The sequence below is a fragment of the Eulemur rufifrons genome, chromosome 16, assembly GCF_041146395.1.
Source record: "Eulemur rufifrons isolate Redbay chromosome 16, OSU_ERuf_1, whole genome shotgun sequence".
Lineage (NCBI taxonomy): Eukaryota > Metazoa > Chordata > Mammalia > Primates > Lemuridae > Eulemur > Eulemur rufifrons.
Window position 1 is genome coordinate 25,178,338 of NC_090998.1, and position 27,712 is coordinate 25,206,049.

At 39.3% G+C, this 27,712-nt stretch overlaps 2 protein-coding genes across 6 annotated transcripts in view; both read left to right on the top strand.

Annotated features, from left to right (window-relative positions):
- PPFIBP1 (PPFIA binding protein 1) overlaps positions 1 to 19,254 on the top strand; it is a 160,028-nt gene extending 140,774 nt beyond the window's left edge. For 2 of the 5 annotated variants that reach the window (XM_069489969.1, XM_069489972.1), the window contains 14 exons: positions 737 to 797; positions 1,155 to 1,184; positions 2,794 to 2,965; positions 5,749 to 5,899; positions 6,208 to 6,336; positions 8,181 to 8,331; positions 9,380 to 9,491; positions 9,606 to 9,694; positions 14,516 to 14,638; positions 15,183 to 15,308; positions 15,897 to 16,085; positions 17,371 to 17,550; positions 18,228 to 18,293; positions 18,432 to 19,254. In XM_069489969.1, coding sequence (XP_069346070.1) covers positions 737 to 797; positions 1,155 to 1,184; positions 2,794 to 2,965; positions 5,749 to 5,899; positions 6,208 to 6,336; positions 8,181 to 8,331; positions 9,380 to 9,491; positions 9,606 to 9,694; positions 14,516 to 14,638; positions 15,183 to 15,308; positions 15,897 to 16,085; positions 17,371 to 17,550; positions 18,228 to 18,293; positions 18,432 to 18,518 — 1,666 coding nt within the window. In that variant the 3' untranslated portion in view covers positions 18,519 to 19,254. Of the gene's footprint in view, positions 1 to 736; positions 798 to 1,154; positions 1,185 to 2,793; positions 2,966 to 3,440; positions 3,474 to 5,748; positions 5,900 to 6,207; positions 6,337 to 8,180; positions 8,332 to 9,379; positions 9,492 to 9,605; positions 9,695 to 14,515; positions 14,639 to 15,182; positions 15,309 to 15,896; positions 16,086 to 17,370; positions 17,551 to 18,227; positions 18,294 to 18,431 lie in introns of all 5 variants that reach the window. The other 3 variants (XM_069489970.1, XM_069489971.1, XM_069489973.1) reach the window with 3 other exon arrangements.
- Positions 19,255 to 20,999: 1,745 nt separating this feature from the next.
- Positions 21,000 to 21,710, top strand: REP15 (RAB15 effector protein). Its single transcript, XM_069491447.1, has one exon. It carries the CDS (start codon positions 21,000 to 21,002, stop codon positions 21,708 to 21,710), a length of 711 nt encoding a protein of 236 aa, XP_069347548.1.
- The last annotated feature ends 6,002 nt before the right edge of the window (positions 21,711 to 27,712 follow it).

The window sequence follows — 27,712 nt, forward strand, 5'->3', positions numbered from 1 at the left end:
AATACAGGAAAAATGCCTTTTAAAAGTTTATATTATTCTATTTCTTAGAGCAAATACATTCATATTCTCTCTCCCTCTTTCTAAACTGGTCAGATATTCCTTCCTTCAATTTTTGAGTAGTACCAGCTCTATATAATTGAACAATAATTATATGAAAGAGGAAGTCTCTGGCTAACTATAGTGTCACTTTGCCTTCTCTAGGATAGCAAATGAATTTTTATGGGTAGAAATAGGGATTCCTCTATTATGCTTTGGTCAGAACTATGAAATGAATTGCTTTGCCACATTCAGAAAAGTGATTCCTTGGAATTGAAAAGTAAAACTTTCATTCTTTATTTTACTTAGAAGGATTAGATATAAATAGTACATGAGTATTTTAAAAGTTCCTGGTGTAAATGTGTACATACAAAGGACGCAGAATCACTCCATGGAAAACACTGGCTTTTCTTCAAATATTGACATCATAAGGATAGTCCTACGTATTTTTCCAGCTATTCTAACATGTGCAGGACATTTAGAGTCATTGCCAGGACAATTAACCTCCCCTGCTTTTCAAAAAACTAAATGTTGTAATTTAGTTAAGCACATAAGTGTGACTGCCTGATGCCAGGTTTTCTTTTATTACCTGGATTCAACCCACACTCATTTTTAGTTTCTTTCCAAGATGTTCTACTTAGAAATAGTAGTACCAGAGCCACTTATTATTAATCCTAATTATTATTACTACTATTTTTAGAACTTCAAGTCTGCAAAAGTCCAGCAGCCTGGGCAATCTGAAGAAAGAGCAATCAGATGGGGTAGGTGCTGTGTTTCTTTTGTCTGTTATCCTGAGAAGAAAATATTTAGGAATCTTCATCTTTTCCCATTTTGCAAATAAAACTCTTATGAAGGGCTTGTGGTTTCCTCAATGGAAAATTATTAGCTGTTAGGGTTAATGATAAATATTAAGTAGTATGAATATAAAGTATAGAAAGTAGTATATAAAACCCAAAATGGAGACTTTAATAAAACATTGTAGGAAATAAATGAAACTAAGATTTTATAGCTTAGAAGCAGATGTAATTTTTTTTAAACTTATGGAATTGTATGTTACAAATTTAGAATATATAATGGATTCCTATAACAACCTTAAATATTGTTGTTGCTTTGAACAGGAAAAGGAGTCTATTCAGAAGCCTTCAGAGGTAATTTTTACAAATTACAATGTAGGAATGTTTTCGACTTCTAGTACATGTAAATTGCTTAAATGTCTCCAGTAGACCAAAACTCTCAGAACCTCCAGAACATTATGCTAAGTGAAAGAAGCCAGACACAAAGGTCACATATTCTATGATTCCATTTATATAAAGTGTCCAGAATAGATCAGTGCATAGAGACAGAGTGCAGATTGGTGGTTACCAGTGGGGGGGGGAGGGAGAATGGGGAGACACCGTTTAATGGTAAGGGACTGTACTTTGTGATGATGGAAATGTATTGGAACTAGGCAAAGGTGGTGGTTGCACAACTTTGTGAATGTACTAAATGGCACTGAATTAGTCACTTTAAAATCATTAATTTTCTTATGTGAATTTCACCTCGATAAGTTATTAAAAGACAAAACTGTTATCTCCCTGTCATGCCATTTGATGCTCTTCATGACCATAACTGGGCTTCCTTAGACCTCACAAAAAGCCCTTCTTAGCTTGCCAGCAGTTTATTTCATACAACCATTGTCCATCTAAAGCAAACATTTCGGTACTTTTAAAGATGTAATTACCAGGTGCTCCAGTTCTTCTTACCCTTGATTTTCAATCAATAACCTTTGCAGGCTATAGTCCAAAAGTCAGGCTACTTCCAGATGTGTCTCATGACTGCTGGCTCTTAGTGCCTGAGTCACATGTGGACAGAACTAACAAAGCAGTCAGTGGTGACAGCTGTAATTAAAGTCGTTTTTGCCTCCTCAGTTCAATAAATGGTTAAATGATTTTGACATCAGTGTTGAGACATTGATTATAATACCACTAAGTTGTGCCATCTGTAAACTTTCAGTCACCAGGAGCGGTATTAATGTAGGGTAAAATAATAACCTTAAACATCTGTGTCCCCTCGCCCTTCACTTCTGCAAGAAGAGAAACAGGGCAAGAGATATCGGAGAAATGAGAACAAGCAAACCAAAGCATCTTTGTATAATACTAAAACAATGTAACATACTATATTACTATACCTGCCAATTCAAATAACCAAAAAGCTCAAAATAAACACTTCCTGATTGTGCCTTCATTTTTTCATTCTTTGGGAAGAATATTTAAAATGAGTAGAATCTCCTTATATTGCTGGCAGAGAAGCCAAGGAATAATACCAGCTTTCTAGAATAATTATTTTGGGCTTCTATGAATGTAGTTTTGAAAGTAAGTGAACTGCATTATAGCCAAATCTGTGTCATAATTGTTAGATAAGTAGGAAATCCACTGGTAATTATTCCAGTTATGTGATATCTCCATGTATTTTGAGGAATAAGGCAAATAAAATTTGAGAATTTTTGTATTCTTAATACTGAAGGCCCTAAACACATTGATTATAGACTTGTGGTGAATGTGTTTTTCTTGTTGCTTTTGTTGTTGTTTCTTAAGTAGCTCCCAGAATTGATTCTTTCAACTTTTAGTGTGGCATTTGATATTGGTAATCAATGTGTTAGTTCAGTTATTCTTTCAAATAAGTTCACGTGTGCAGCATGGCTGTGTAGCATTGAGCCTGGCAGCTACTAGCGATGGTGCACATTCATGCTGAGATTCATTATCCTCACCTACCTCCCAGGATCAACCTCCAGCGGAAAGCAGCCGGTTCGGGAGCCTCCCTCCCAAAGCTCCAGGACACAACGCCTCCGTGGATGACAACCCCTTTGGCACTCGGAAAGCCAGATCTTCCTTTGGCCGGGGCTTTTTCAAAATCAAAAGTAACAAGAGGACAGCAAGTGCCCCAAACTTGGGTACGTGTGGCCAAAATACCTTTGCCCTAATTCTTTCAGAAGGAGGAAAAGAGCAGTCTCTTCCCTTCCCTTATCCCCTCATTCATTTATTCATTTCTCTTTCTCAGAAACAAAGGTGAATGACTTGGGGGGAAAGTTAGCGAAAAATGCTTTGGAGGATTTAATTTAGTGGTGGGAAGATATATAGACACTCACCCCGCTCTCTCCTGTGGTATAAACTTAGTGGAAAGACCTAAAATCATGATTTCCTTTGACTTCATTATAGAGTTTCCTGTCTGTTTTGATAGTGGATAAATTAACATTGACAGCCCTCCTGGAGCCTGTGCGTAACCTCAGCAGCACGGTGTGGTGCATGCCTCTCCTCCACCGTGTGCATTTTGTGAGGACGAGTCTGATCTGTGTTTCATTTTGTCATCCCCCTGTGTTCTCTCCATTGGGCTGCGTGTGATTGTGTGCGTTGTTGGGATATCTGAAGATCGTAAACGAAGTGCCAGTGCACCCACCTTAGGTATCGTACCCCTGCATGTCGGTCTGTGCCAGTGCTGTGCTCCAAACCCGTCTAATCCCCGCTCATGGCATCTGTGATCTCTAGAAAGCGAGCTGGCAGCAATCTGAAAATGGCGTTCTTGATTCCAGAGTGTTCCTTTCACTTTCCGCTAAAAAGGACTCTGTAGAGGCTTCGCTTCCAAGCCCAAACGCTGTTTTAACCAATGCTAAGGACACCCGTGAGTAGCACTGAGAGGACCTAGAAATACACAGCATCTCTCTGAGTGCAGGGCAGGAACGTCCTGGCATTGTACCTTCCAGCTCTTTCACCCTTGAAGTGCATATATATCATCACACGCTAACTCCAAGTCGTGCAATCCTTCTTCACACTTACATTTCCCCACCCTCCAAAAAGAAATGTTTTAAGCTAAATGAGGTTTGTAGAAAATATGGAAGATGATAATTTTAGGCTTACTTCTCTTAGGGGAACATTCTTCCAACACTTTATTGCTTTGAAGATGGAGGTAATATCTAGTGACAACAGAGGTACCTGTACGTGTTATGTGACAAGTCACCCCAAAGTGATTTGAGGAGAGAGCGAGCTCAGTAGGACATGGGACAGCTGAGGGGAGAGTTCTCAAAATAAAAAGTAGAAATATGGTGGTTTTAAGGTGGGAATGAGCGAGGCACCATTGTCGGGGGCACCTGTAGCCGTCGTGGTTATAGGGTTTAAATTGGAAAAGTTCCTTTGGGTTTTTCCAAGAGGTGCTGTTACCTCATATGGATGTCTACGTATCTATTCACGTGGACCAGCAAGAGTGACTTCTCTCTCTTTGTAGGCTTAAATGTCCAGATGAACACTAGATGCATAATATAAATTAATCTATCCAGACAACTATTTTCAAATAGTTTTTTGCATGTTTCTTAGAAGAACTGTATTGTTAACGCTGAGGCAAATGCTGCTTACTATAACCTAGAATCACAGCTATGCTTTATAGAAAAGTCAACTTCTGCAACTCGTATATCTTGCTGAAACACTGTTCTGTGATTTTTGTACAACTTACTTTCCTTTATAAAGCATTAAATCTCACACTGAGGAGAGCAGTAGCCCTTGTGTTTGCTAGTGTGGGATCGCCCACTAAGGGACAGCTGAAAGAACTCAAATAGTTAAAGCTTGGAGATCTGGGCATGACAGATGTGGGTGTTATTCTTTTAAGGTAAAATCAACAGGCACTAAATCAAAAGTTCACTTTCTTTATATGAAAAGAAACATGCATATCTAGTTTCTTGTTCTCTCAGTGCCTAGGACGTAATAGGTTGGAATACATTTCTTAAATAAAAAATTGCTAGAACTTGGTAACGTATTTGGTGTAAATGCTAGAGGAGAAGAAGGAATAAAAAGAAAATGACACCAAGTAAGGTAGCTCATGCCTATAATCCCAGCATTTTGGGAGGCTGAGGCAGGAGGATTGTTTGAGGCCAGGAGTTCGAGACCAGCATGGTGGACAGAGTGAGACTCCATCTCTTAAGAAAAAAGAAGGAAATGGCATATGGTCTGAACTAGAATAACAAGGAAACTGTTAGTTAAATATCAAGTAAGAAAATATGAGAGGAAAAGACTCTCAGGGAAATCGGATGGGTTTGTAGAGTCCCAAGTATCCCTGACACACTGAATTGGGAATATACACATTCAGATACTGAGGCTGGAGAGAGTTGAGGCCCAGGAGTTTTAAAGCCACCTACTTATAAATGAATAAAGCCATTATTTAGTGCTGAGCTTAGATTTGAGTGAGCTTGTCAAGAGATCCTGCTGAGTGAACTTAGAACAGAGTCTTGGAGCAGAATGGGGGAGCAAAAGAAAACAGGAGAGCTGCAGCAAAGAAGGAACTGTCAGTTGACAGATCTTAGGAGAGTGTCTTGACAGGAAGCTAAAAGATGATTTTAAAGGATGCAGGAAGGTAATCAACAGTACCAAGTGCCACAGCAATGTTGAGTCTAATTTTATTAATATTATGAATTCAGATCACTTGAGGAAAGACTATGGCAATCCCTTCACACTCTTTTAATCTTCAAAGGAGTTGCAATTTTGAGTTTATTAACTTTACACACAATAAACTGTAGAGTAGAACATACATTTGTGTTCCATTTTTAATACAGGGTGCCCTTTGTAAATCACTGATTCATAGACCAGCAGAAGAAGAATTCTTAACAGTTGCTAATACCAAGAAGATTAACATGTAATCATGTTCATACCATATTTAAAAATTCATCAAGTCTTTATTCTGTTCTTGGAATAGCTGAAACAGAAAAGGAGACAGCAGAGCACCTAGATCTGGCTGGTGTGTCTTCTCGGCCAAAAGGTTCCCAGGGGAACAGTCCCTTCCAGATATCTCCACCATCTCCGGATTCCAAAAAGAAATCCAGAGGTATCATGAAACTCTTTGGAAAGTAAGTAAAACAGCAAACAAGCGGAGTGGGCCTTGTCTTTTTTGTGGCTCAAATGTAGGGATAAGTGGAAAATTGGCTGAAAATGGGTATGGAATTGTAAGACTTTTGTATTCCTCTTATGGAAGGAAGGTTGTGATTTGGGATTCATTAACTCATTGGGTCTCAGCTAAAGTTTAAACTCAAACGTCTATGTTAATGACATACAAAGAGGATAGGCTGGAATATATGTGCCAGCTAAAATTGTTCCGATTAGCAAGTCTAAGGCCTCCTCAGGACTAATAAGGCAATTCGTGTTGTGTCTTCTTCAGACTTAGGAGAAGTCAGTCAACGACATTCAACCCAGATGACATGTCTGAGTCTGAATTCAAAAGAGGAGGGACAAGGGCAACTGCAGGGCCCCGATTGGGTTGGTCTCGAGACCTGGGACAGTCTAACAGGTAAGAACAGCCAAACTAATGGACTTTTTGCATCTGTTCCATTCATCAAGGCCTCATGAGCTCCTGCAGTGTTCGTGCCGTCATTGGGTTAAACAGAGTCGTTGCTTATGCTGTGCCTAGTGGAAGGGTCCATCATCTATAGAGTGGTGCAATTTGTCAGTGGTTGATGAAGGACTGTACAGAGGTGAGGGCAATGCAAACTAGCCGAGGAGCCAGAGCTAAAGTATCAACAACATCTGCATTAGAATGGTTCTTGGACTTAAATGTTACACAGACAATAATTATAAGTACTCTATAGCATAGCTTTAGAAAGAGGGGATAGCATAGTGGTTAAGAGCAGGTTCTAAAAGGAGACAACTTGGATTTGATTTCTGGCTTATGATTTTCTACCAGCTGGGTGACCTTGAGCAATGACTTCCATGCTCTGTGCCTTAGTTTTCCTATCATAGTAATTAGTACCTACTCGAAAAGGGGATCAGTGCAGATTAAATGAGTTAATATATGTTAAATATCTGGCAAACAGTAACTACTCAGTAAACATTAGTAATTGATGGAGTCTGTGAAAGCACTTAAAGACATAAATTCTATCAGAATTCTTAGATTTATCAAGACTACATAATGTTTTACCTATTAAGTCTCTAAGAACAGCTGGGCACGGTGGCTCATGCCTGTAATCCCAGCACATTGGGAGGCCAAGGCAAGAGGATCGCTTGAGGCCCGCCTGAGCAACATAGCCAGACTCTGTCTGTAAAAAAATAGAAAAAGTTAGTTGGGCATAGTGGTGTACTCCTGTAGTCCCAGCTACCTGGGAGGCTGAAGTGGGAGGAACACTTGAGCCTGGGAGTTCAAGGCTGTAGTAAGCTCTGAACGTGCCACTGCACTCCAGCCTGGGCAACAGAGCAAGACCTTGTCTCTACTAAAAAAACAAAACAAAACAAAAAAACACAAGACTCTAAGAACTTCCACACTCTTATCAAAGTTCAGGGCTGGTTTATAGCTATTACACTGACTGAGCCTAAAAGGGTGGGGTTCCCAATCATAAAGTACAAAGTGTTGATACCAAATCTTTTAAAAGTACAATGGGCTAGAAACCTTTTAAACACAGTCCCTCCCACATGGGCAGAACACTGGACACAGGTTTCACCAAGGAGGAAACTGCCTTTGTCCTTTTTCAGATAGCAAATAGTCTCATTTGCCATATGTTCTCTTAGAACACAACAGCAGGGGACCTCCTTGTGCTGGTTTAAAAAAAAAAAGTTCATGTTCACGTTTTTTTTTTTTTTTCAAAGAGAAACAGTATTTGTGTGTCTCAGTAGACGAAAACAGAAATTTTGCTTTGATTGCTCTTTCAAACTACACTCAGCAGTGGCTTATTGCCCTCTTCTCATCTGGTACCATCTGGAGAGAAACCATAATTCTGCTAAAGTTAATTCAAGTTAGACTTGAGTTTCTTTCAGTCTGACTGAGTTTCCTGTTTGAGAATCCAATTTTCCAACAACATTGGTTCAACCTGGTCTTTTTCTATAGAACGTGGTCTTGCTGTATCACATTAAATCTTTTGTGGTTTCATTGAAATGAAGACAGTGGTCTTAGAAGGTAACTTTCAATTCCAGTACCAATTGGAATTGAAAGTTACCTTCTAAGACCACTGTCTTCATTTCAATGAAACCATAAGCTGAAATTAAAAAAATATATATATACACACTAAAAATGAAGCTTTTCATGGTGAAATGTGCATCATCAGGGAATTTCATATCTATGGAATGTACAGTTGTTCAGAACTGATGAAAAGCCAAAGGACTGGCTTTGGATTGTTTTTCATGCAGTTATTCATTTTCCCACAGTGACTTGGATATGCCATTTGCCAAATGGACCAAGGAACAAGTGTGCAGTTGGCTCGTGGAACAGGGCTTGGGCTTCTACCTGAATTCTGGCAAGCACTGGATTATGTCTGGCCAAACGCTTCTGCAAGCTTCTCAACAAGATCTAGAGAAGGTCACTGCTTCTCTATTTTGTTTACAAAGTGGATACTGAGGGGAAAGCGAATATGAATGTAGGATTTGTTTTATACTCCAGAAAGGGATGTGGGTGAAGCCAGTAAGTCCTCTTGAAAAAGTTTGGGTTTTCAAACTGCTCCATGCTTGTTTTATATCATGGACTTAAAAGGAAGGACCTGAGGCCGGGCGCGGTGGCTCATGCCTGTAATCCTAGCACTCTGGGAGGCCGAGGCGGGTGGATCGCTCGAGGTCAGGAGTTCGAGACCAGCCTGAGCAAGAGCGAGACCCCCGTCTCTACTAAAAATAGAAAGAAATTATATGGGCAGCTAAAAATATATAGAAAAATTAGCCGGGCATGGTGGCCCATGCCTGTAGTCCCAGCTACTCAGGAGGCTGAGGCAGTAGGATCGCTTAAGTCCAGGAGTTTGAGGTTGCTGTGAGCTAGGCTGACGCCACGGCACTCACTCTAGCCCGGGCAACAGAGTGAGACTCTGTCTCAAAAAAAAAAAAAAAAGAAGGACTTGGTCTTGATTCTTTATGGAACACTTAAGCCACTGGGCATTTTAATGAAAAATAATTCTATAGGCATAATAAGCCTTAAGCTCATATTTCTCAAAATCATGTTGCATCTTTATCGATGGCCTGTCTTCTCAATGGAATAGATGCAATCCAACTTTACTTTGCAAAAGGAGCAAAAAAGCACCCTACATTTTATGTCCAATTATTTAACATTTCTTCCCAATTATTTAACATTTAGTACAAAATCAGAGTAAAATTCCTATTATGCATGCTACAGTTCCGGTCTTACAAAGAAAAGGAGTCACTAGGGAATGCCTACCACAACACTAAACTAATTGTGGTGGTCTTCGCTTTCTAGGGGCCGTTTGTTCAACAACATTTTACTAGCCCAAGTTACTATTCTGATTTAATGAAGAACTAGGTCTTTAATGTTAGCTTTATTTTGGAGTGATTTGCATTCTTTGTCAGTGCCATCCAGCCTGTATAGATAGCATTATAAATTCAGTTGTTTCTGTTCATTGTTTTAGGAACTTGGAATCAAGCATTCCCTTCATCGAAAGAAACTCCAGCTGGCACTGCAAGCCCTAGGATCCGAAGAAGAAACCAATCATGGGAAGCTAGATTTCAACTGGGTCACTAGTAAGAGGTTTTATTGTTTTAAAAAAAATAATACTATAGATAGCTGCATCTTCTTTTTAATCCTAAGAGCAGGTGTTTGGTGGCCTGGTAACGACACTGTTTTCTCTCTCTTAGGATGGCTGGATGATATTGGCCTCCCCCAGTACAAGACTCAGTTTGATGAAGGACGGGTAGATGGTCGAATGCTCCATTACATGACTGTTGTAAGTGATTCCCTTGTGGGGTTTAGGGGAGTAGAATTTTTTTCTCTGAAAAACACAGAAATAGTATAAGCAAAATATAATGTTTTCACAATGATTCCACCAGAGTTTGAAGGTGTTGATGAAGAGAGAGGTGGGAATATTTCCTGTGAAGCTTAAATGGTAACGTTTGGTGATTTGCAATGGCCTTAGGATAATTTGAAACCCCAATTTAATCTAAGTGAAATCTAATGGAAACCAAGCTCTCCAGAAAGTTAATTTTATATATATTCAACAATGTAAACATTGGAGCGTACACTTTGTCTTGTGTGTGTGGTTTTTCTTGAAGTGTGCACTTTGAATGAGTGCCTTTTATGGTATGTGAATTATATCTCATAAACATATTTAAAAATAGAGAGAATGTACAGTGTTGAAGCCCTGGCTGTTTCTAACTTGTGTGTGCAGTGACCACTCAGAAAAGGCTGCTCTTTGACCTGACATCCACAGGGACTTGTCTTCTCTTTTCTCCCTTCCCTTCCACTTTGGACAATTAGGTGAAAACTTCTCATCCTTCTCCCTTCAGCCCAGTTCTGCGAGGGCAGAAGTTATTGGGGGTAAAGAAGGAGGGAAGAAGGCTAGACTCACTCTGGTTCCTTCCTTATTGTCCATTTCTAGCCTACCAGCCACTGAGTAGAAGGACTATTCCCTACTTTACAACAGTGGGAGAGATGGATTCCAGCAGAACTTTGTTTTAGATTCCATGGTATTAATGTTGTATTTAAGTTACTTTTATTTAGATAGCCTTTTGCAAACTAGGCTATGGACCCAACTACCACAAGTATCTTCTTTAAATAAGTGGAAAGTTTTGAACAGCCAGCGTAAGTAGGAATTTCTCAATATCAGCGAAATTTGGAGTTCAAGCTCATGGGATTTGTTTTCTTCTCTGTCATTGAACCCAAGTCCTTACCTTGGTGGGCCCATCAGGGAAACCTGCATATGTGTAGGATGTTGCACATTTACTCTGTGTCAGGCACTCTTTTAAGCATTTTACTCAATTAATACTCAATTATTAATTGAGTTATTACCGTTACAACCCCCCTTTTTTGGATGTGTAAACAGAGGAATCGCGAGATTGGGTAACTTGGTGACCAAGTTTCCGCAGTTGGAAAGTGACAGAAAGCCATTGAACTCAGGCTGTTTCCAGATCCCTGCTTTTAATAGCTCCCCATTCTGCCTGGAACAAATTCAGTAAATATTTGCCTACCAATCTAACTGTGAATATATTCTCCAGGGAACGTGAGCAAATGCAGGCTTAAAATCATAAGAAGCATATGTATAACTTTCATGGCTATAAAAGAGTAACTTACTTTGGGAAATTTAACCCCAGAAGTTCTAGGTCACAAAAAGTCTGTTTTAATGTGATATCCTGGATTGCATCCTGGAACAGAAAAAGGACCTTAATGGAAAAACTGGTGAAATCTGAATAAAGTCTGCAATTTAGTTGATTGTACTATAGTGTATATTAATTTCTTAGTTTTGATTAATGTATCATGCTTATATAAAATGTTAATGTTAGGGTAAGCTGGGTAAAAGGTATATAGAATACTATCTTTGTCAACTCTTCCATAAATCTAAAATTATTTAAAAATAAAAAGGTTTTGAAAATCCAAAAATTTTCAAAAATCACAAAAAATTCTGTTTTGATTTAAAAGAAAGTCTTTCTTTTTAAGATCCCTTAAAGTATAAAGAATTTCAAAAATAATTAACATTTTGGTTACATTATAAACATTATACATTTTTTTTTTAGTCTGATAGACTTTACTTAGATGAAAATAGTTTACATTGAAATGTTTGCAATGGGTATCCCAATCTTAGATTAAAATATGTTAAATATTGGCCAGGTACAGTGGCTCATGCCTGTAATCCCAGCGCTTTAGGGGAAATCAAGATGGGAAGATGGCTTGAGGCCAGGAGTTCGAGACCAACTTGGGCAATGTAGTGAGATGCCCCTTCTACAAAAAATAAGAAATATTAGGCAGTGTGGTGGTACACACCTGTAGTCGAAGCTACTCAGGAGGCTGAGGCAGGAAGATTGTTTGAGCTTAGGAGTTCGAGGCTGCAGTGAGCTAATGATCAAGCCACTGCACTCTGGCCTGAGCGACAGAGCAAGACCCTGTCTCAAAAAAAAAAAAAAAAAAAGTAAATACCAAATACTTTTCCTAACTTACGAGACACTACTTTTAAGAAATTAATCCAGAAAAAAATCAGGAAATACTTTTTGTTCAGTTAGTAGCCTCAAGAATTTATTTATTTATTTATTTATTTTTTTTTTTTTTAGACCACTCTTTTTTTATTGTGCTAAAACATATGTAACATAAAACAACCATTTTAACCGTTTTTAAGTGTGTAGTTTTGAGGCATTAGGTACATTGGCATGGTTGTGCAACCATCACCACCAACCATGTCCAGAACTTTCTCTTCTTCCCAAACTGAGACTCTGTACCCAGCACACAGTAACTCCACATTTCCCGTATGCCCAGCCCCTGGCAACCACCATGCTGCGCTCAGTCTTTCTGAATGTGGTGACCCTAGGAACCCCCATTAGGTGGAATCATACAGTGTTTGTCCTCTTGTGTCTGGCCTGTTTTGTTAATACGTAGCACAGTGTCATCAGGATTTATATGTCGTAGCATGTGTCAGAATTCCCTTCCTTTTTTTTTTTTTAATAAAAACTTTTTTTTTTTATTATATATCCCTCCCTTCCCCACGCCCCCTTCCCGAGTCAGCACCTTCAAGTGTTACCGCTCCCCAAACGGTGCGCAATGCACTCATTGTGTAGGCATACCCCCATCCCCTCCCCCACCCCCCACCTCAGTCTGATATGCAATTGGTGTCGTTCCCAGATTTGTATTTAGCTGATGATCAGGGAAACCAATTTTCTGGTGAGTACATGTGATGCTTGTTTTTCCATTCTTGGGATACTTCACTTAATATAATGGGTTCCAACTCTCTCCAGGAGAACCATAGAGATGTCGTATCTTCATCATTCCTTATAGCTGAGTAATATTCCATGTTATACATATACCACAGCTTACTAATCCAATCATGTATTGATGGGCATTTGGGTTGTTTCCGCATCTTTGCTATTGTGAATTGTGCTGCTATAAACATTCGGGTACATGTGTCTTTGTTAAAGAATGACCTTTTTTCCTTTGGGTATATGCCCAGTAATGGGATTGCTGGGTCAAATGGCAGGTCTACTTGAATCTGTTTAAGATACCTCCATAATGCTTTCCACAGGGGTTGCACTAGTTTGCAGTCCCACCAGCAGTGTATTAGTGTTCCTGTCTCTCCACACCCACGCCAACATGTGTTGTTTTGGGTTTTTTTGATAAAGGCCATTCTCATTGGAGTTAAGTGATATCTCATTGTGGTTTTGATTTGCATTTCTCTGATGATTAGGGATGTTGAGCATTTTTTCATATGTTTGTTAGCCATTCTTATATCTTCTTTCGAGAAGTTTCTATTCATGTCCTTTGCCCACTTTTTGATAGGGTTGCTTGATTTTTTCTTGCTGATTTTCCTGAGTTCTAAATAGATTCTTGTTATCAGTCCTTTATCTGATGTGTAGTATGCAATCTGAGCGAGGCACGGTGGCTCACGCCTATAATCCTACCACTCTGGGAAGTCAGGGTGGGAGGAACGCTGGAGCTCAGGAGTTTGAGACCAGCCTGAGCAAGAGTAAGACAGCATCTCTACTAAAAACAGAAAAATTAGCCAGCATGGTGGCAAGTGCCTATAGTCCCATAGTCCCAGCTACTCGAAAGGCTGAGGCAGAAAGATTGCTTGAGCCCAGGAGTTTTAGGTTGCAATGAACTATAATGCCACTGCACTCTACCTGGGGCAACAGAGCAAGACTCTGTCTCAAAAAAAGAAAAAAAAAAAGAATTTAAACTGTCTAATATTTTTATTTTAAATGTATTTCTAGGGTAGATTTTTTTTCCTTTTTATTTTTCATAAGAAATGTGTTATCAGTAAGGTGTGTCTAAAATGGATGTTTTCCTTGTTTATTTTCTGGGTGTATTTGGAAGTAGACTGGTGCTTATCTTGACACAGGCCCCGAAATCACCTTCTTCTGAAATAATTTGTTTTGGTGTGTTTGGTATATTTGAAAATGTTCCCAATAGCCACAGACTGGTGAAAGTTTTTCAGGGTTGATTGGTCATATATGTGATAAGTATAACTTCATTTCTCTTCTCCTCCTTAATTCTTACCAAAATCTTTGCACCGATTGACATAGTTTTTCCAAAATCGTTCAAAATGTCTGCTAGATAAAGCATGATACTCTAGAATTAGAGAATTTTTAGGGCCAGAGAATAGTGGAACAAGGGCAACTATTGTGATTTTCCCCAAAACTGTGATGTACCTTAGTTCAGAAAAACCAAGCCTTGATCACCAATGGGCATTGCTTGCCCTCACCTATCTGCTGAAAGGGAAAAGAGAGGGCAGTTTGGCCAGTGCCCAAGGATGTGCTTTATCTGCAGATAAAGTTCTCAAAGCTCAGGAGGAAACAAAGGAATTCCAGAGTGTGCCTGGAGGAGAGAGAAACCACTAGGAGTCAGCCTCATTGGGAACAGCATTCATTTGAGGTTCTGGAGAGGATTTTGTTCAGAACAGGAAAAAGGGTTCCGTTACTAAATAAAAGCTTTGAAAACACAGACAAGCCCTTGGGGCATGTTGGTTTGAGGGGCTCTTCTACTTCTATTGCAGTTTTCTGAGATTCCCTAAGAAAGTCCCCTGCCATAGGCCAGCACAATGAGCTCCTCCCTCTGTTCTTTTTTACAGGATGACCTGCTGTCTTTGAAGGTGGTCAGCGTGCTACACCAGCTCAGCATCAAAAGGGCCATCCAGGTCCTGAGGATCAATAACTTTGAACCAAACTGTCTCCGGAGGCGCCCATCTGACGAGGTAGCATCTAAGATCGAGGCTTACAGGCTGCACTTTCATGCATGTGTCTGTCCACGTGTGTCAAATTAAGACCCGTTTCTTCTTGGAGCCTGCAGGAGAAGCTGGCCTCTTTGCAGCCTCCAGTCCAGCCGCATTTATTCTTAGACTTTGTTTTTCTGTACTCCTTCCTCCCCACTTCCACCCCCGCATGGTGGTTCCACTTGTGTAACTAAAGCCAGAGATGGTTTTTCAGGGGTGCTTCCTCCTTTTCTTGAGTATATTTGTTTCCTGCCTCCTTAATCCACAGACATAAATATCACAGTAATGAGTTCCTTTCCTAAAGCAATGCTTTATTAGCGTGAGGGAAAGCTTGAAACCTTTGTGACATGAATTCTTTAAAAGAGAATTCAAATTAGCAAACACTTTTTCTCCTTCCTTTAAGCATTGAGTGAGATGTCGAGTCACTGTGCTCCATGGGGAAGACCTTTTAGACAGAACATGCAGCTTAATATTTAGGATCCTGTGGTCAACAACTGAAGCTCTTGGTGGCTGTTTGTTCCCATAGAATAGCATCGCCCCATCAGAGGTTCAGCAGTGGACCAACCATCGAGTGATGGAGTGGCTACGCTCCGTGGACTTGGCCGAATATGCCCCCAACCTCAGAGGCAGTGGTGTCCATGGTGGGCTCATGGTAAAAGTCTGTTTCAATTTAATATTGATTCATTTTGTTTCCTTTGGTTTAATGTGTAGGATGTTACCAGTTTGTTTGTCATGATCCTAAAATCATCTGGCCCAACCCCTCCTGTATTATTTCTAGGGGACCTTTCCTTTCGGAGTATTTTTATTTATGGCACATAACTCTAGAGTGCATTTAAGCCCAGTTCTCATTGTCCTCTTTCATGTTGAATAACCTCTAGCCACTGTCTCTCATGATCATATTTTAAAACCCCTGCAAAGATACAGATTGTATTTCTGCATATTGATGTTGCTTGCATAAGGAGCTGGCTTCCAAAGGCAGCACCCCAGAGAGACAGAAGCACTGACATAATGCCTGAAGCCTGGATTTCAAGACCAGCTCTACCACTCATTAACTCTGGCAAAATGAAGAAAAGATATGTAAATTAAAGGTCATAGTTCATACCCTGACTACCTCACTGGGCTGTTGACAGCGTCATTGGAGATAATCCAAATGAAAGAGTTTTGCTAATTGTACAGCACAATGCAAACACGTATGACCTATGGTGCCTTTGAACAATTCGATTTTTTTTTTCTTTTACAGGTTCTAGAACCTCGTTTTAATGTAGAAACAATGGCTCAGTTATTGAACATCCCACCAAATAAGACTTTGTTGCGAAGGCATTTGGCCACTCATTTCAACCTTCTGATCGGTGCTGAGGCCCAACGCCAGAAGCGAGATGCCATGGAGTTACCAGACTATGTACTACTAACAGCTACTGCCAAAGTGAAGGTTGGTTCAAGCCCATACCGCTTAGTAATTGCCTGAAGCAATGACTCAGTCTTGACCATTACCTGGTTATTCTGTCTTCTGAGGTTTACTAAGTTTTATAGATAAGTTGAAGGTATATGTATGTATCTTTAAGAGTAATTGAGAAAATGCATTTTGAAGGTTTCTGCCAAGTCATTTATTTTATTAGGGTTAACAGTAATGAAGGGCATGATGTTGGTTTCTGTGATCGATGTATTGCTAATGCAGAAAGCCCATGACTTGGGTCCAGATACTGACTGCAGTTGTCCTGTTTCCCTACGGATAAGTCAAATGTAAGAGGAAGATTTCTCCTTGCACAGATTCAGCTTGTCTGGCTTATAATTGACCAGCATTTCAAGTCAGGAAAAGACACTTAAGAAATGATTGAAGGATGATTAGCAGAGACTGGATATTTCCTAATTTACCTGGATTTGTGGATCTTACCAAATTCAGACTATTATATCTTCTTTGAAATCATTTCTACATGTTATCTCAACGAACTTAATGTGGAGATAGGATTCACTGCTCCTCCACATATATGTACCAGATTCTTTTTCTTTTTTTTTTTTTTAAGCCCCTCTATCTGCCTGAGAATCTTGTCTTTGGATCCTTTTTTCCTTTAAGAGAGCTGCCAGGTTTGAAACCTCAGCAAGAGTCTGTTAAATTCTCAGTCATTAGCCTGATCACCATTTCCTTAACAGATAATCTCAGGGACCATCCATTGACTAAGATGGAATTTCTCTTCCAAGCATCACTGGAAGTTTTCTCTCCAAAGAGTGAGAATTCTTTTAGCAGGCACTAGTCCTGTATGGAAGCAGAACAGGCATACAAGAGAAGCATAGCCTCACCCAAAGAGAAAATATAGTAAGAACCCTTTCCTTTTGCTGATCTTAGATTGGAAAACCTTGCGAAATTGGATTCAGCCCTGGAGAAATCCCATTGCTTTAACTCCTGTCTAATCAAAACTAAGGTTCTTGGCATATTTCGTTTATCAGAATGACTATCCAGCTAGTTGGTGTGGATAAGAATAAGGTTAATCTTCTGAGATTTAGAACAATAATCATTTAGCATATTTGGATGCATCACTTACATGGCTAGGATGCTGTTGTCTTTGTTATACGAATTTACTCATCCAATTGCTTTTCTCTATATTACAGAGTGAATACATGTAGGGGAAGGGAGGTGCAAAAAAATTACATGTTATCCATCTTTTGTCATATGAATTTTATCAAATCCCTGGATGTTTTTGTTTGCTTTTCTTTTAAAGCCAAAAAAACTTACCTTCAGCAATTTTGGGAATCTGAGAAAGAAGAAACAAGAAGATGGTGAAGAATATGTTTGTCCAATGGAATTGGGACAGGCATCAGGAAGTGCATCTAAGAAAGGATTTAAAGCTGGTTTGGACATGCGCCTATATGATGAAGATGATTTGGACCGATTAGAGCAGGTAAATACAAGCCTATATACCTTTTTGAATGTGCTTCCAGCACTCAAACACTAAATGGAAACTTTGTGCACTGTGTCTGCTAAACAAGGATGTTTTCGTCAAATAACTAAACATAAAGATAATAAAATAATAATAAACACTTTCAGATCACTTACTACATTCCAGGTACTATCCTAAGCACTTACTATATGTTAATATTAACATTCATGGTAATCTTAAGACATAGGGAGTATTGTTATCCTCATTTTAAAGATAAGAAAACTGAGGCATGGAGAAATAAGTGACTTGCCCAAGGTCTCCAACCTGTCAGGCTGGCTCCAAAGCCTGTGCTATTTACCTATCTTATACCATCTCAGTATTAGGGAAATCTATGTATTAAAACAAGTCAGGAATAGACAGGTCATACTATCTAAACTTTTCAGATTAAAGTCACAGGACTGCATATAGCTTTGGTACTGTTACCAAAGTCATTAGACTAGATGTGTCAGTAAAATGTTTCTTCTAATTTTTCACTTCCAATGGCATTAACAAGAGGAGATTATCATCAAAAGTGTTCTGTTGTTCCTACCCCATTCAATACCATTTCCATTATTTCTTCTTAGACTTTTGTTCATTTTGCTGCGCTCTCCTTGAAATAATGAAAATGAATATGTGATGTTGTGGTTTGTTCTTTGCAGATGGAAGATTCAGAAGGAACAGTGAGACAGATAGGTGCATTCTCTGAAGGCATCAACAATCTGACGGTAAGTTGGTAAAATGAATTGAAAATGTTATTTTAAAAACTTTCAGAATAACCCCAAAGGACTGCGTGCATTTTGGAGAATGCATAGTTCTGAGCTCTTGGTTCTCAGTGTGTGACTCCCCATCTCCTTGTTTTCCAGCACATGTTGAAAGAAGACGACATGTTTAAAGACTTTGCTGCCCGTTCCCCCAGTGCCAGCATCACAGACGAAGACTCAAATGTTTGACCCTAGCACCTGGGTGAACATGAGGAGCTCTTAGTCTTTCCTCCACTTTCTTCTCCAAACTCCCACAGTATATATACAAGCAACAGTCTGTATATTGTTTATTGATCCAGCTTCTGCTTACTCAGAAGTAGAAACGGGAAGCAGAGGAGACGTGCCGATTCTGAAGGTGCCACGCAAAATGAGACACTGGCAAATGAGAGTGTAATTGTTTTTTCCTCTATTTAATGTAAAAATCTGTGATATATTCTATTTAAAGTGTTGCATTTAAGATGAGTCCTTTACCACAGTGTTTTCATTCACATCCACAGTACGGAGGATTTGGGGAGCAGGAACCAGTGTGTGCGTGATTTTGTCACATCCGTGTTCACTGCAGCCATCTAAGTAGGACGTTGTGTGCTTTCAAAATGAGTATGTGGAATTCCTTTAAAAAGCATTCAGTGCACACACTAAATGCCAGCCATACCTCTACTTGCCTCTTTATTGTCTTTTTATATATTTTTCTAAATATATGTATATATACAGTACATAGAAAATAGAACTTTTATTTTGTGACATAAGGAAGATGGTGAAAAGGTCACATTTTTTAAAAAGTATGGTGATCAAAATTTCCATATGCCAGCTGGTTCCTGAAGAGGTCAGAATGATCTTTCTTTCACCGCAACTGAACTTTAACAATGTTGATCATTGAGGCTAAATTAATATATATGAAATATCCCTTTTTTGATGAGGCACCACAAAGTTGTTGAACAGTTTAAGAATTTCAGTTTAAGAACAGTTTAAGAATTTCACCACAAAGTTGTTGAACAGTTTAAGAATTAATCTTGGATCCTTTTACCTCATAAGGAAGAACTCGAGGGACATTAATATAAGTACACTATTAACTTGAATACATCCAGAAGCCCTTCCCCCACAAAATTTGTAGAAATAATTTCTGAAGAATCCAAAAAACAAAACAAAAGCCTTTACAGTGTTAAGTTTCTTATATTTTTCTCCTTTTTTATATACATCATCACATCAAAGTACTAACAATCTGCCTAAACATATTGTACATTTCTCAGGCTTTCGATGAATGGAACTTTTTAAAAAGCTGAATATTTGTCTGAACATTTTGTTTCAGTGTTCAAAAAAACTGAGGCTGTAAAATTAGTTTTATAATGGCTATTTTGCATGATAAAATATAGGTCATGTTTTTCTGGAGCTAGCAATGGGCCCAATAATTCTTTGTAAAGAAAACAGAAAGCTGCAACAGAAAAAATTACTGTTTAATGTTTTTTGAGGAATATTAGAAAAAAATATTCTGTTTTTTATTCAGTGCTACACAATTACTCATGGTAGCCAACTGTGGAAAAGGCAGGTTTTCACCAATTAGAATGGAGGCGGGCAGTTCAGTATATGCCAGTGGACTTGGTTAGAAACTATATTTGAATATCAGTGGTATTATCTTTTAAGTTACCAGCAAGTTACCAAGCTATTCATCAAGGAACTTCTAATACTAGATTACTATTTATTCATAAGTAAAATGATTTAATGCCAATAATAATAATTTTCTTTGAATCCTACCATTCATTATTTGGTAACTGTATTGGCCTCTTATTGTATTTGGGTTTTATTTTAATATGACTATATGTCAATTTGTTGTTAGAACCTGATTGCAAATACCAGGAGACTGTTACAGATACCAAATATTTTGTATTCCGGACAATAGAACATAACTGATGATCTGTAATAAGGTTAAAAAATTGATGATGTATTTTATCTACAAAATATCATATACTGCTGGGATTACCATATGAAAGGAAATAAAGTCAACTGATAAAATTGCCTCATTTTTATTGTGGTTACTTTGTTTTCCTTTGTTTCTGTTATAGGACACAATAACACAAACTCTTTATAATTTATAAGTGGCCATAGATTCATCTGAGTAGGGTTCATAACATGTATCAATAGATAAGAGTTTGAGGGCTTTCTCTGAGAAACTTTTATATGAAAGGAAATAGGCAGCTGAGCTGGGGAATAAGGAATCATGGCACAAGGGCTACAGGGAAAGTAAACAAATGATTCACCTACAAATTTGAAGAAAGCAATTGTAGAAAGAGGTCTATGGGTCTTTAAAGAACCAGCACACTCTATTTAATTTAACTAAAATTGGGAAAAAGGAAACATATCTTGGAAGAGATTACCAAAGATTAAAAGTAGGGACTATAACCTAGATAGAACAGATGTTTTGTGTGAAATTTAATCTCTCTAAGCCAGCAGGAATCTCGGACTGCAACACGCCCAGCTGACAAACAGGGACACCTAACGTGTTTGCTTGGCTGCACGTATATATGCTCAGCTACACCGAGTCAGCTGTAGAGTTAGAAAACTGGGACCGTGTTAATGAATGTGACTTCATGGCAGAACTTTTGCTTTGAAAAAGCTAATTCTGGACCAATTCACATGTTGGATATTTGGGAACAGTGTTAATTGGGTGCAGAGAAAATGGGGCAAAAAGCATCGCAACAATTGGCTCTGAAGGACAGCAGCGAGGTCCTCAGCATCTGTGAGGTGGTCAGCAGAGCCATAGTCCACGCAGCTCAGAAACTGAAGGAGTATCTTGGATTTGAATATCCTCTGAGTAAACTCTGCCCAGCCGCAAATACTCTGAATGAGATCTTCTTAATCCACTTCATCACTTTCTGCCAAGAAAAGGGAGTGGATGAGTGGCTTACCACCACCAAGATGACCAAGAACCAAGCCTTACTGTTTGGAGCAGACTGGATTTGGACCTTTTGGGGATCTGATAAGCAAATAAAGCTTCAGCTGGCAGTACAGACTCTGCAGATGTCTTCGCTTCCTCTCGTGGAATCTAAGTCTTGTGACCTCTCCAATCCAGAGCCAAGGGTAAAGCAGTCTTCCTGGAAGGAAAGTAGATTTGATAAGCTGGAAGAATTCTGTAGCTTGATAGGAGAGGATTGTCTGGGCCTGTTTATCATCTTTGGTGTGCCGGGAAAGCCTAAAGACATCAGAGGAGTTGTCCTGGACAGTGTCAAAAGTCAGACGGTGAGGGACCATCTGCCAGGTGGGAAGGCTGTGGCTCAGTTTGTCCTGGAAACTGAAGATTGTGTCTCCATCAGAGAGTTGCTTGGGAACTGTCTGAGTAAGAAAAATGGGCTAAGAGAGGTGGGCAAGGTTTATATTAGCATTCTTTGAACTGGACATGTGTGATGGGACTGGCCTGTAAGACGAAAAGAAATTTTATTCTAATAAGCAAGCTCATCTACTTGCATCATTCTACTGTGGGACATTTTTTTTTTCTTTTGTCATTGATTGAAAATGATTACCAGGGTTTAAAGCATATTAGTGTCACAACTGTGGAGAGAAAAAAAGACCCTGGCTGTATTTCAAACTTATGATCTTGTCTTCATTTTTTTCAATAATAAACATGGGAGGAAAGAATAATAAAGTCATACTTAAAGTTTGATTTGCAAAAAACCAGTGTCTTTGAAATAAGTCTGGCGCTCAAAAGTATAAAATGTGTTTTGGTGTAGGAGGTGGGTAGGGTGAGGTGGTGGGTAAGGCTACAGAGCAGGTTTAATTACTTTCATAGTACCAGTTTCAGTTTGGGACTCCGCTGCAAAACTCACATCAATCTTCTCCTCTAACCCTTGCTCTAAGCCTTTGCTCCAGCCCCTCCCTAGCTGTTTCCTCTGCACAGAGAGGACTTGGGTGGAATTTACTTTGGGGTTCACTTGAGTGTTAGCTTTACCTATGATTTAAAAACAGTCACCCATATAAAAATTCCTTATAGTATTACAATAATTAGGTTCCTGGTTGCAGTAAGGGAAGTGCATTCACATATAATAACCATTTATACTTAAAAACCAATGTGGGATTTTAACAGTACAAAGCGGAATCACCATTATTGTACTCATATGCCTGGTCAGATGCTTCACATCTATTAGTGGCATTTACATATCTCTTCCACGACTCTAAGAAGTTTCTATTTGACAAATCAAAGAGGTTAACTCCCAAGGTCATAAATCCATTTAAAGAAGTGGCCCATAACAAGAAAAAGTGAAGTCTGTCCAGTTACAAAGCCCATAATCTTTTCTAGAGTCATGTAAAGAAAATACTTTGACTAAATTCCTGGAATTGCTAAGAATGCAAAGATGTTCGCCTGCGAAGATGCTAGCTGGGTGCTGTTGCTCATTTCTTCTCCACTTCCTGGCCTTAAATCTGCTGCTGCTGCTCCTGTTGCTGAACAACCTGTTCACTGACAGGCAGCACTTTGGAAACATGGGCTGAATCCTGTCAACTGCATCCACACTCTTAAAACATTTTCTGTTTGTGACAGTCTTCCCATGACCGCGGCCCTTTCTGTGTTTGGGAATTTAGGGCACATTCCTGTGAGGCTGAATTAAGATATAGGAGGGCAATAAGGTATCGGGCAGTGTGTTTCAAAGTAAGAAATACATTCACTGTGGTCTGTAGGATGGGAGCATGCTTGAGGTGCACTCTGATAGTTTCTGTTGTATGTCATTTTTTAAAATGCTGATTGCAAGTCACTAAACTGATATATGACCAGTAATATGTCACGACCCAGAGTTGTAAAAATTCTGTCATAGTGGAAGGGTTGAGAACTTTCGAGTTTGGAGCGCTCAAGATGAGAGAGCAGCAAGGTTGGGAACGTATTGCCCCACTCTCCCTGCCTCCTGGCTCTTGGTTCCAGACATTCTGTTCCACTGGCCCTCCTCCAAGACTCCGGCTCCCTTCTATTGTCAGTTCTCTGGGTGCTCCACCATCCTTTATCAGTCCCCTGCCCCCTGCCCCCACCTCGAGTGTACCATTCGATTTCTTCTGGAACCTTAATGCTTCCTGATTTTCTCATCTAAAAACTGGAGATGACAATACCTACCTCATAGGACTGCTATTTGTTATCTAAAATTAAGAGTATTCGAAGTGCTTAGTACAAGAAAACAAATCCACTTTTTGATTTTATCCAGCACAATAAACAGGGTTCACAGAGAACACAGAGCTGCATCGTTGACTTCAGTCTAGATTTAGCCTCAAGAGCCTGCTACCGTTTTCTTTTCTCTGAGACTGGTCTTCTTCAAATTAGGATAAGCCTTGCAACATTAGGGAACACCCACCTCCAAATCCCTCCTCCTCAGCTCTATGACCCAAAGAAGTCTTGGAGGAAAGGGAGGAAGGGAAGGTTCATGATCCCCGTGATGCCTCCTGCTACAGAGGGTGTGTGGCCTCTTCAGCCTCCAAGAAATGGCTTTGTTTCCCCTCCTCTCCATGCTTATTCACCCCTGTAGCCCTCTCTTTGAGGAAACTGGAATAAGGTAAGCGCACATCTGCAGCTCTGTGGTTGTCCTGCACTGGAAATTAGCATAAAAGGTAGGGTTTAATATTGTAATAAAGATGAAGTATTAATATACACAATTATTTGTCAATTAAGATAATTATTTTGGCCAGGGGAGGTGGCTCACCCCTGAAATCCTAGCACTCCGGGAGGCCAAGGCAGGTGGATTGCTTGAGGTCAGGAGTTTGAAAACAGTCTGAGCAAGAGCGAGACCCTGTCTTTACAAAACATAGAAAACATTAGCCAAGTGTGGTGGTGTGTGCCTGTAGTCCCAGCTACTCAGAAGGCTGAGGCATGAGAATCACTTGAGCCAGGAGTTTGAGGTTGCAGTGAGCTACAGTGACACCACTGCACTCTAGCCCGGGCGGTAGACAAAGACTCTGTCCCAAATAATAATTATTTTCTCAAAAGATGATGCGGTATTGATGGAGAAGTCCATTTCTTCTTTCTGTTGGTGAGGTTTCCAATAGCATAGAGTCAAGCTCAACCTTTGCAACTGGGTTAATATATTGCAAAAAAAAAAGACTTAAAAGTATAAATGGAAGATAGATTCATTCACCCATAATTGCTGACTGCCTATAACATGTAGGCCTTGTTCTATGCCCTACAAATCCAGCAGTGAAAAAAAGTGTTTATTGTCAGGGAGTTTCTATTTTAATGATGGAAGACAGACAATAAACATATGCATATATATTTAAATGCATATTTTAAAAATGTCAGAGGTGCTGCAAAGAAAAAGCATGATTCAGGGGACAGAGTGCGGGAGGTACTATTTTGGGTGGTAAAGGAAGGCCTCGGCAAGGAGGGAGCAATTGGCCAGAAATCTGAGTGCCGAGAGTGAGCATCAGTGCAGATATCTGGGAAAGAGTGTTCTAGGTACAGAGAACTGCAAATGCAAAGGGCCTGGGGTGGGAGTGCGTGTGATATGTGGATAGCAGAGGAGACTGGTGTGGATGGAGCAGAGTGAGCCTGGGGGGAGACTGGTAGGAGATGGGTTTGGAGAAGTAGCCAGAAAATTGGTCAAGCTGATTAAACTTGTAAGCCAAAGCAAGGACTCCAGACTTGATTCTATATGGGGAGAGGAATGCCTTGACTTACCTACACTTTGAAAATGTCACTTGAATGCTGGGTGGAGACCTGATGGTAGGGAGAAAAAGAGAAGCAGAGCCCAGACAGGCAGCTAGGAAGCTGTTACAGTAATCGGATGAGAGAAAAGGTGGCCAGGACCAAGGTGGTAGAGAAGGGGTGAAGAGGTCAGATTTAGGACATCGTTGAAGGTAAAGCACAGAGCAATTGCCATGATTGGATGAGGGATATGAAACATGCCACAATTAGATACTTTATTTCCAAAGGTCTTAAATAATAAGAACACATGCAAGGGTAGAAATAATTTGTCTGTAACATTTTTTTATCCCAAGAAACCAAAAAAATCAAGAAAAGCATTTTAGCCCTCACCTTCAGTAAATTCGGCATGAATAGGTCCAGGCAGCATATCTTGACATTGTTAAGCAATAATTATTCCCACTTTGAATGCTTCTGGAAGGTTACAGTACCCAGTCAATGTTTTCTTGGTGTACAGTGACCCCTGTCTGCGGAAATGCTGCATAGAGTAAGCTATCAAGAAGGTGGTGATGTGGAGTAAAAGAACATTCAACTTGGAATCAGATGTGGATTTGAGTTTCAGTTCTCACAAGAGCAAAGTCAAGTGGCTTAACTCTTTCTTATCTGTAAAACAGGAATAACTTCAACTACCGTCATATATTGCTTAACAATGGGGATGCGTTCTGAGAAATATATATTGTTAGGTGATTTTGTCATTGTGTTAACATCATAGAGTGTACTTACATAAACCTAGATGGCTTAGCCTCCTACACACCTAGGCTATATGGTACAGCCTATTGCTCCTAGGCTACAGACCTGTACAACATGTTACTGTGCTGAATACAGTAGGCAGGTGTAACACATTGGTAAGTGTGCATCTAAACATATCTAAACACAAAAAAGGCATAGTAAAAATACTGTGTAAAAGATAAAAAAACAGTATACCTGCATAGGGCACTTATACTTAACCATAAATAGAGCTTATAGGGCTGAAAGTTACTCTGTATGAGTCAGTGAGTGAGTGGTGAGTGAATGTGAAGGCCTAGGACATTACTGTGCACTACTGTAGATTTTTAAACACTGTACACTTAGGCTGCAGTAAATTTATTCAAAAATTAAGTAACTGCACTACAATGTTACAATGGATACATCATTAGGCAATAGGAATTTTTAGTTCCATTATAATCTTATGGGACTACTGTCATGTATGGTTGGTGATTGAATGAAATGTCCCTATATGGCATGTGACTATTTCAAAGGGGACAAAGGTTGTGAAAATATTTTATATAGTAAAGTTTCAGTTTACCAAAATTTCAGAGAACCTGGTACAAATTCTAAATATTCATGTTATAAATAGCTGGAAGGCATAAATCAAAGACATACCACATTTTTTTCCCTAAGTGAAAATAAAAATGTGAAGCTTTTGCTGACTTTAAAAATACTGCATTCTCATTTAATTTTTTTAAAAGCTGCATTCTTGGTGTAAAAATACAAGTACAAACATGTGGAAAGTGTAGTCTTTAGGAGTCTCACCTGTATCCCCATACCCACTTCTTAAAATTTACTGTTTACTCTTCCAGAACTTGTATTGCGTATAAAAAAATATTTTACACAAATGGGATTAAATAACCCATAGCTGCCTTATAACCTGCATTTCAAAAAACCATATATTGTGGACAATTTTCTGTGCTAATGGATTTATAAACACTTCATCCTTTTTAAGGCTGATACCAGTGGTTCTTAATCCTGCCTGAATATTAGACTCACTTATAGAACCTAAGTAAACAAAAAACAAAACAAGCAAACAAACGAAAAAACAACCCCCAGGCCAAAGCTCCAAACACGCCTAGATCAATGGTTCAACTTCTCAATCAGGGAGAAGGTCTAGACAATTGTTTTTAAAAATCTCCTGAGATGATTCTAATGTTCAACCAAGGATTGAAACCCATGTATCTTAGTACTCTATATTATATGAATACACAATAATATGTTTAAACAATACTGTTTTTTTTCTTTTTTATCTTTTTTTTTTTTCTGGAAGGCCTCTTTAGGTTCTAGAAACGAATACTGTTTTGATGGACATTTAGCTTGCGAGGTCCACCCTCATACCTGATATTTGCATACTGCCTACCATACTCATGAATAGACATAATTTGTTCACCCACTTTTTATAAAGATGTTAGTTCTGATTAAAAGTACCTCTCTGCCAGGCGCGGTGGCTCATGCCTATAATCCCAGCACTTCAGAAGGCCAAGGCGGGAGGATCACTTGAGGCTAGGAGTTTCAGCCCAGCCTAGGCAATGTAGGAAGACCCCACCTCTACAAAAAGAAAAAAAAAAAAATTAAAGAAAAAGTAGCTTTCTTTGGATTAATCCAGGTTTTAAATATAGTAAAAACGCTTAATAGTTAAAATTGTTCTACACAGGATTGGCTGCATAATTTGTAAGGCCGAGTGCAAACTGAAAATTCAGAACTCCTTGTTCAAAAATTATTAAGAATTTTCAGCCAGAAATAGTGAGTCAAGTCTGTAGTACCAGCTCCTTGGGAGGCTGAGGTGGGAGGACAGCTTCAGCCCAGGAGTTCAAGGCTGCAGTGAGCTATGATCATTTCACTGCATTTTAGCCTGGACAATAGAGCAAAACACCATCTCTAAAAAAATTAAGAATTTTAAGACAGGGACAGCAGAGCATTAAGCCAAGCACAAGGCCTTCTAAGTGTAGATCATATGCTCATGAAGTCAGCC

Bases quoted from the DNA above. Each gene is read 5' to 3' on its own strand.
- REP15 (XM_069491447.1), top strand. From the start codon at position 21,000: ATGGGGCAAAAAGCATCGCAACAATTGGCTCTGAAGGACAGCAGCGAG.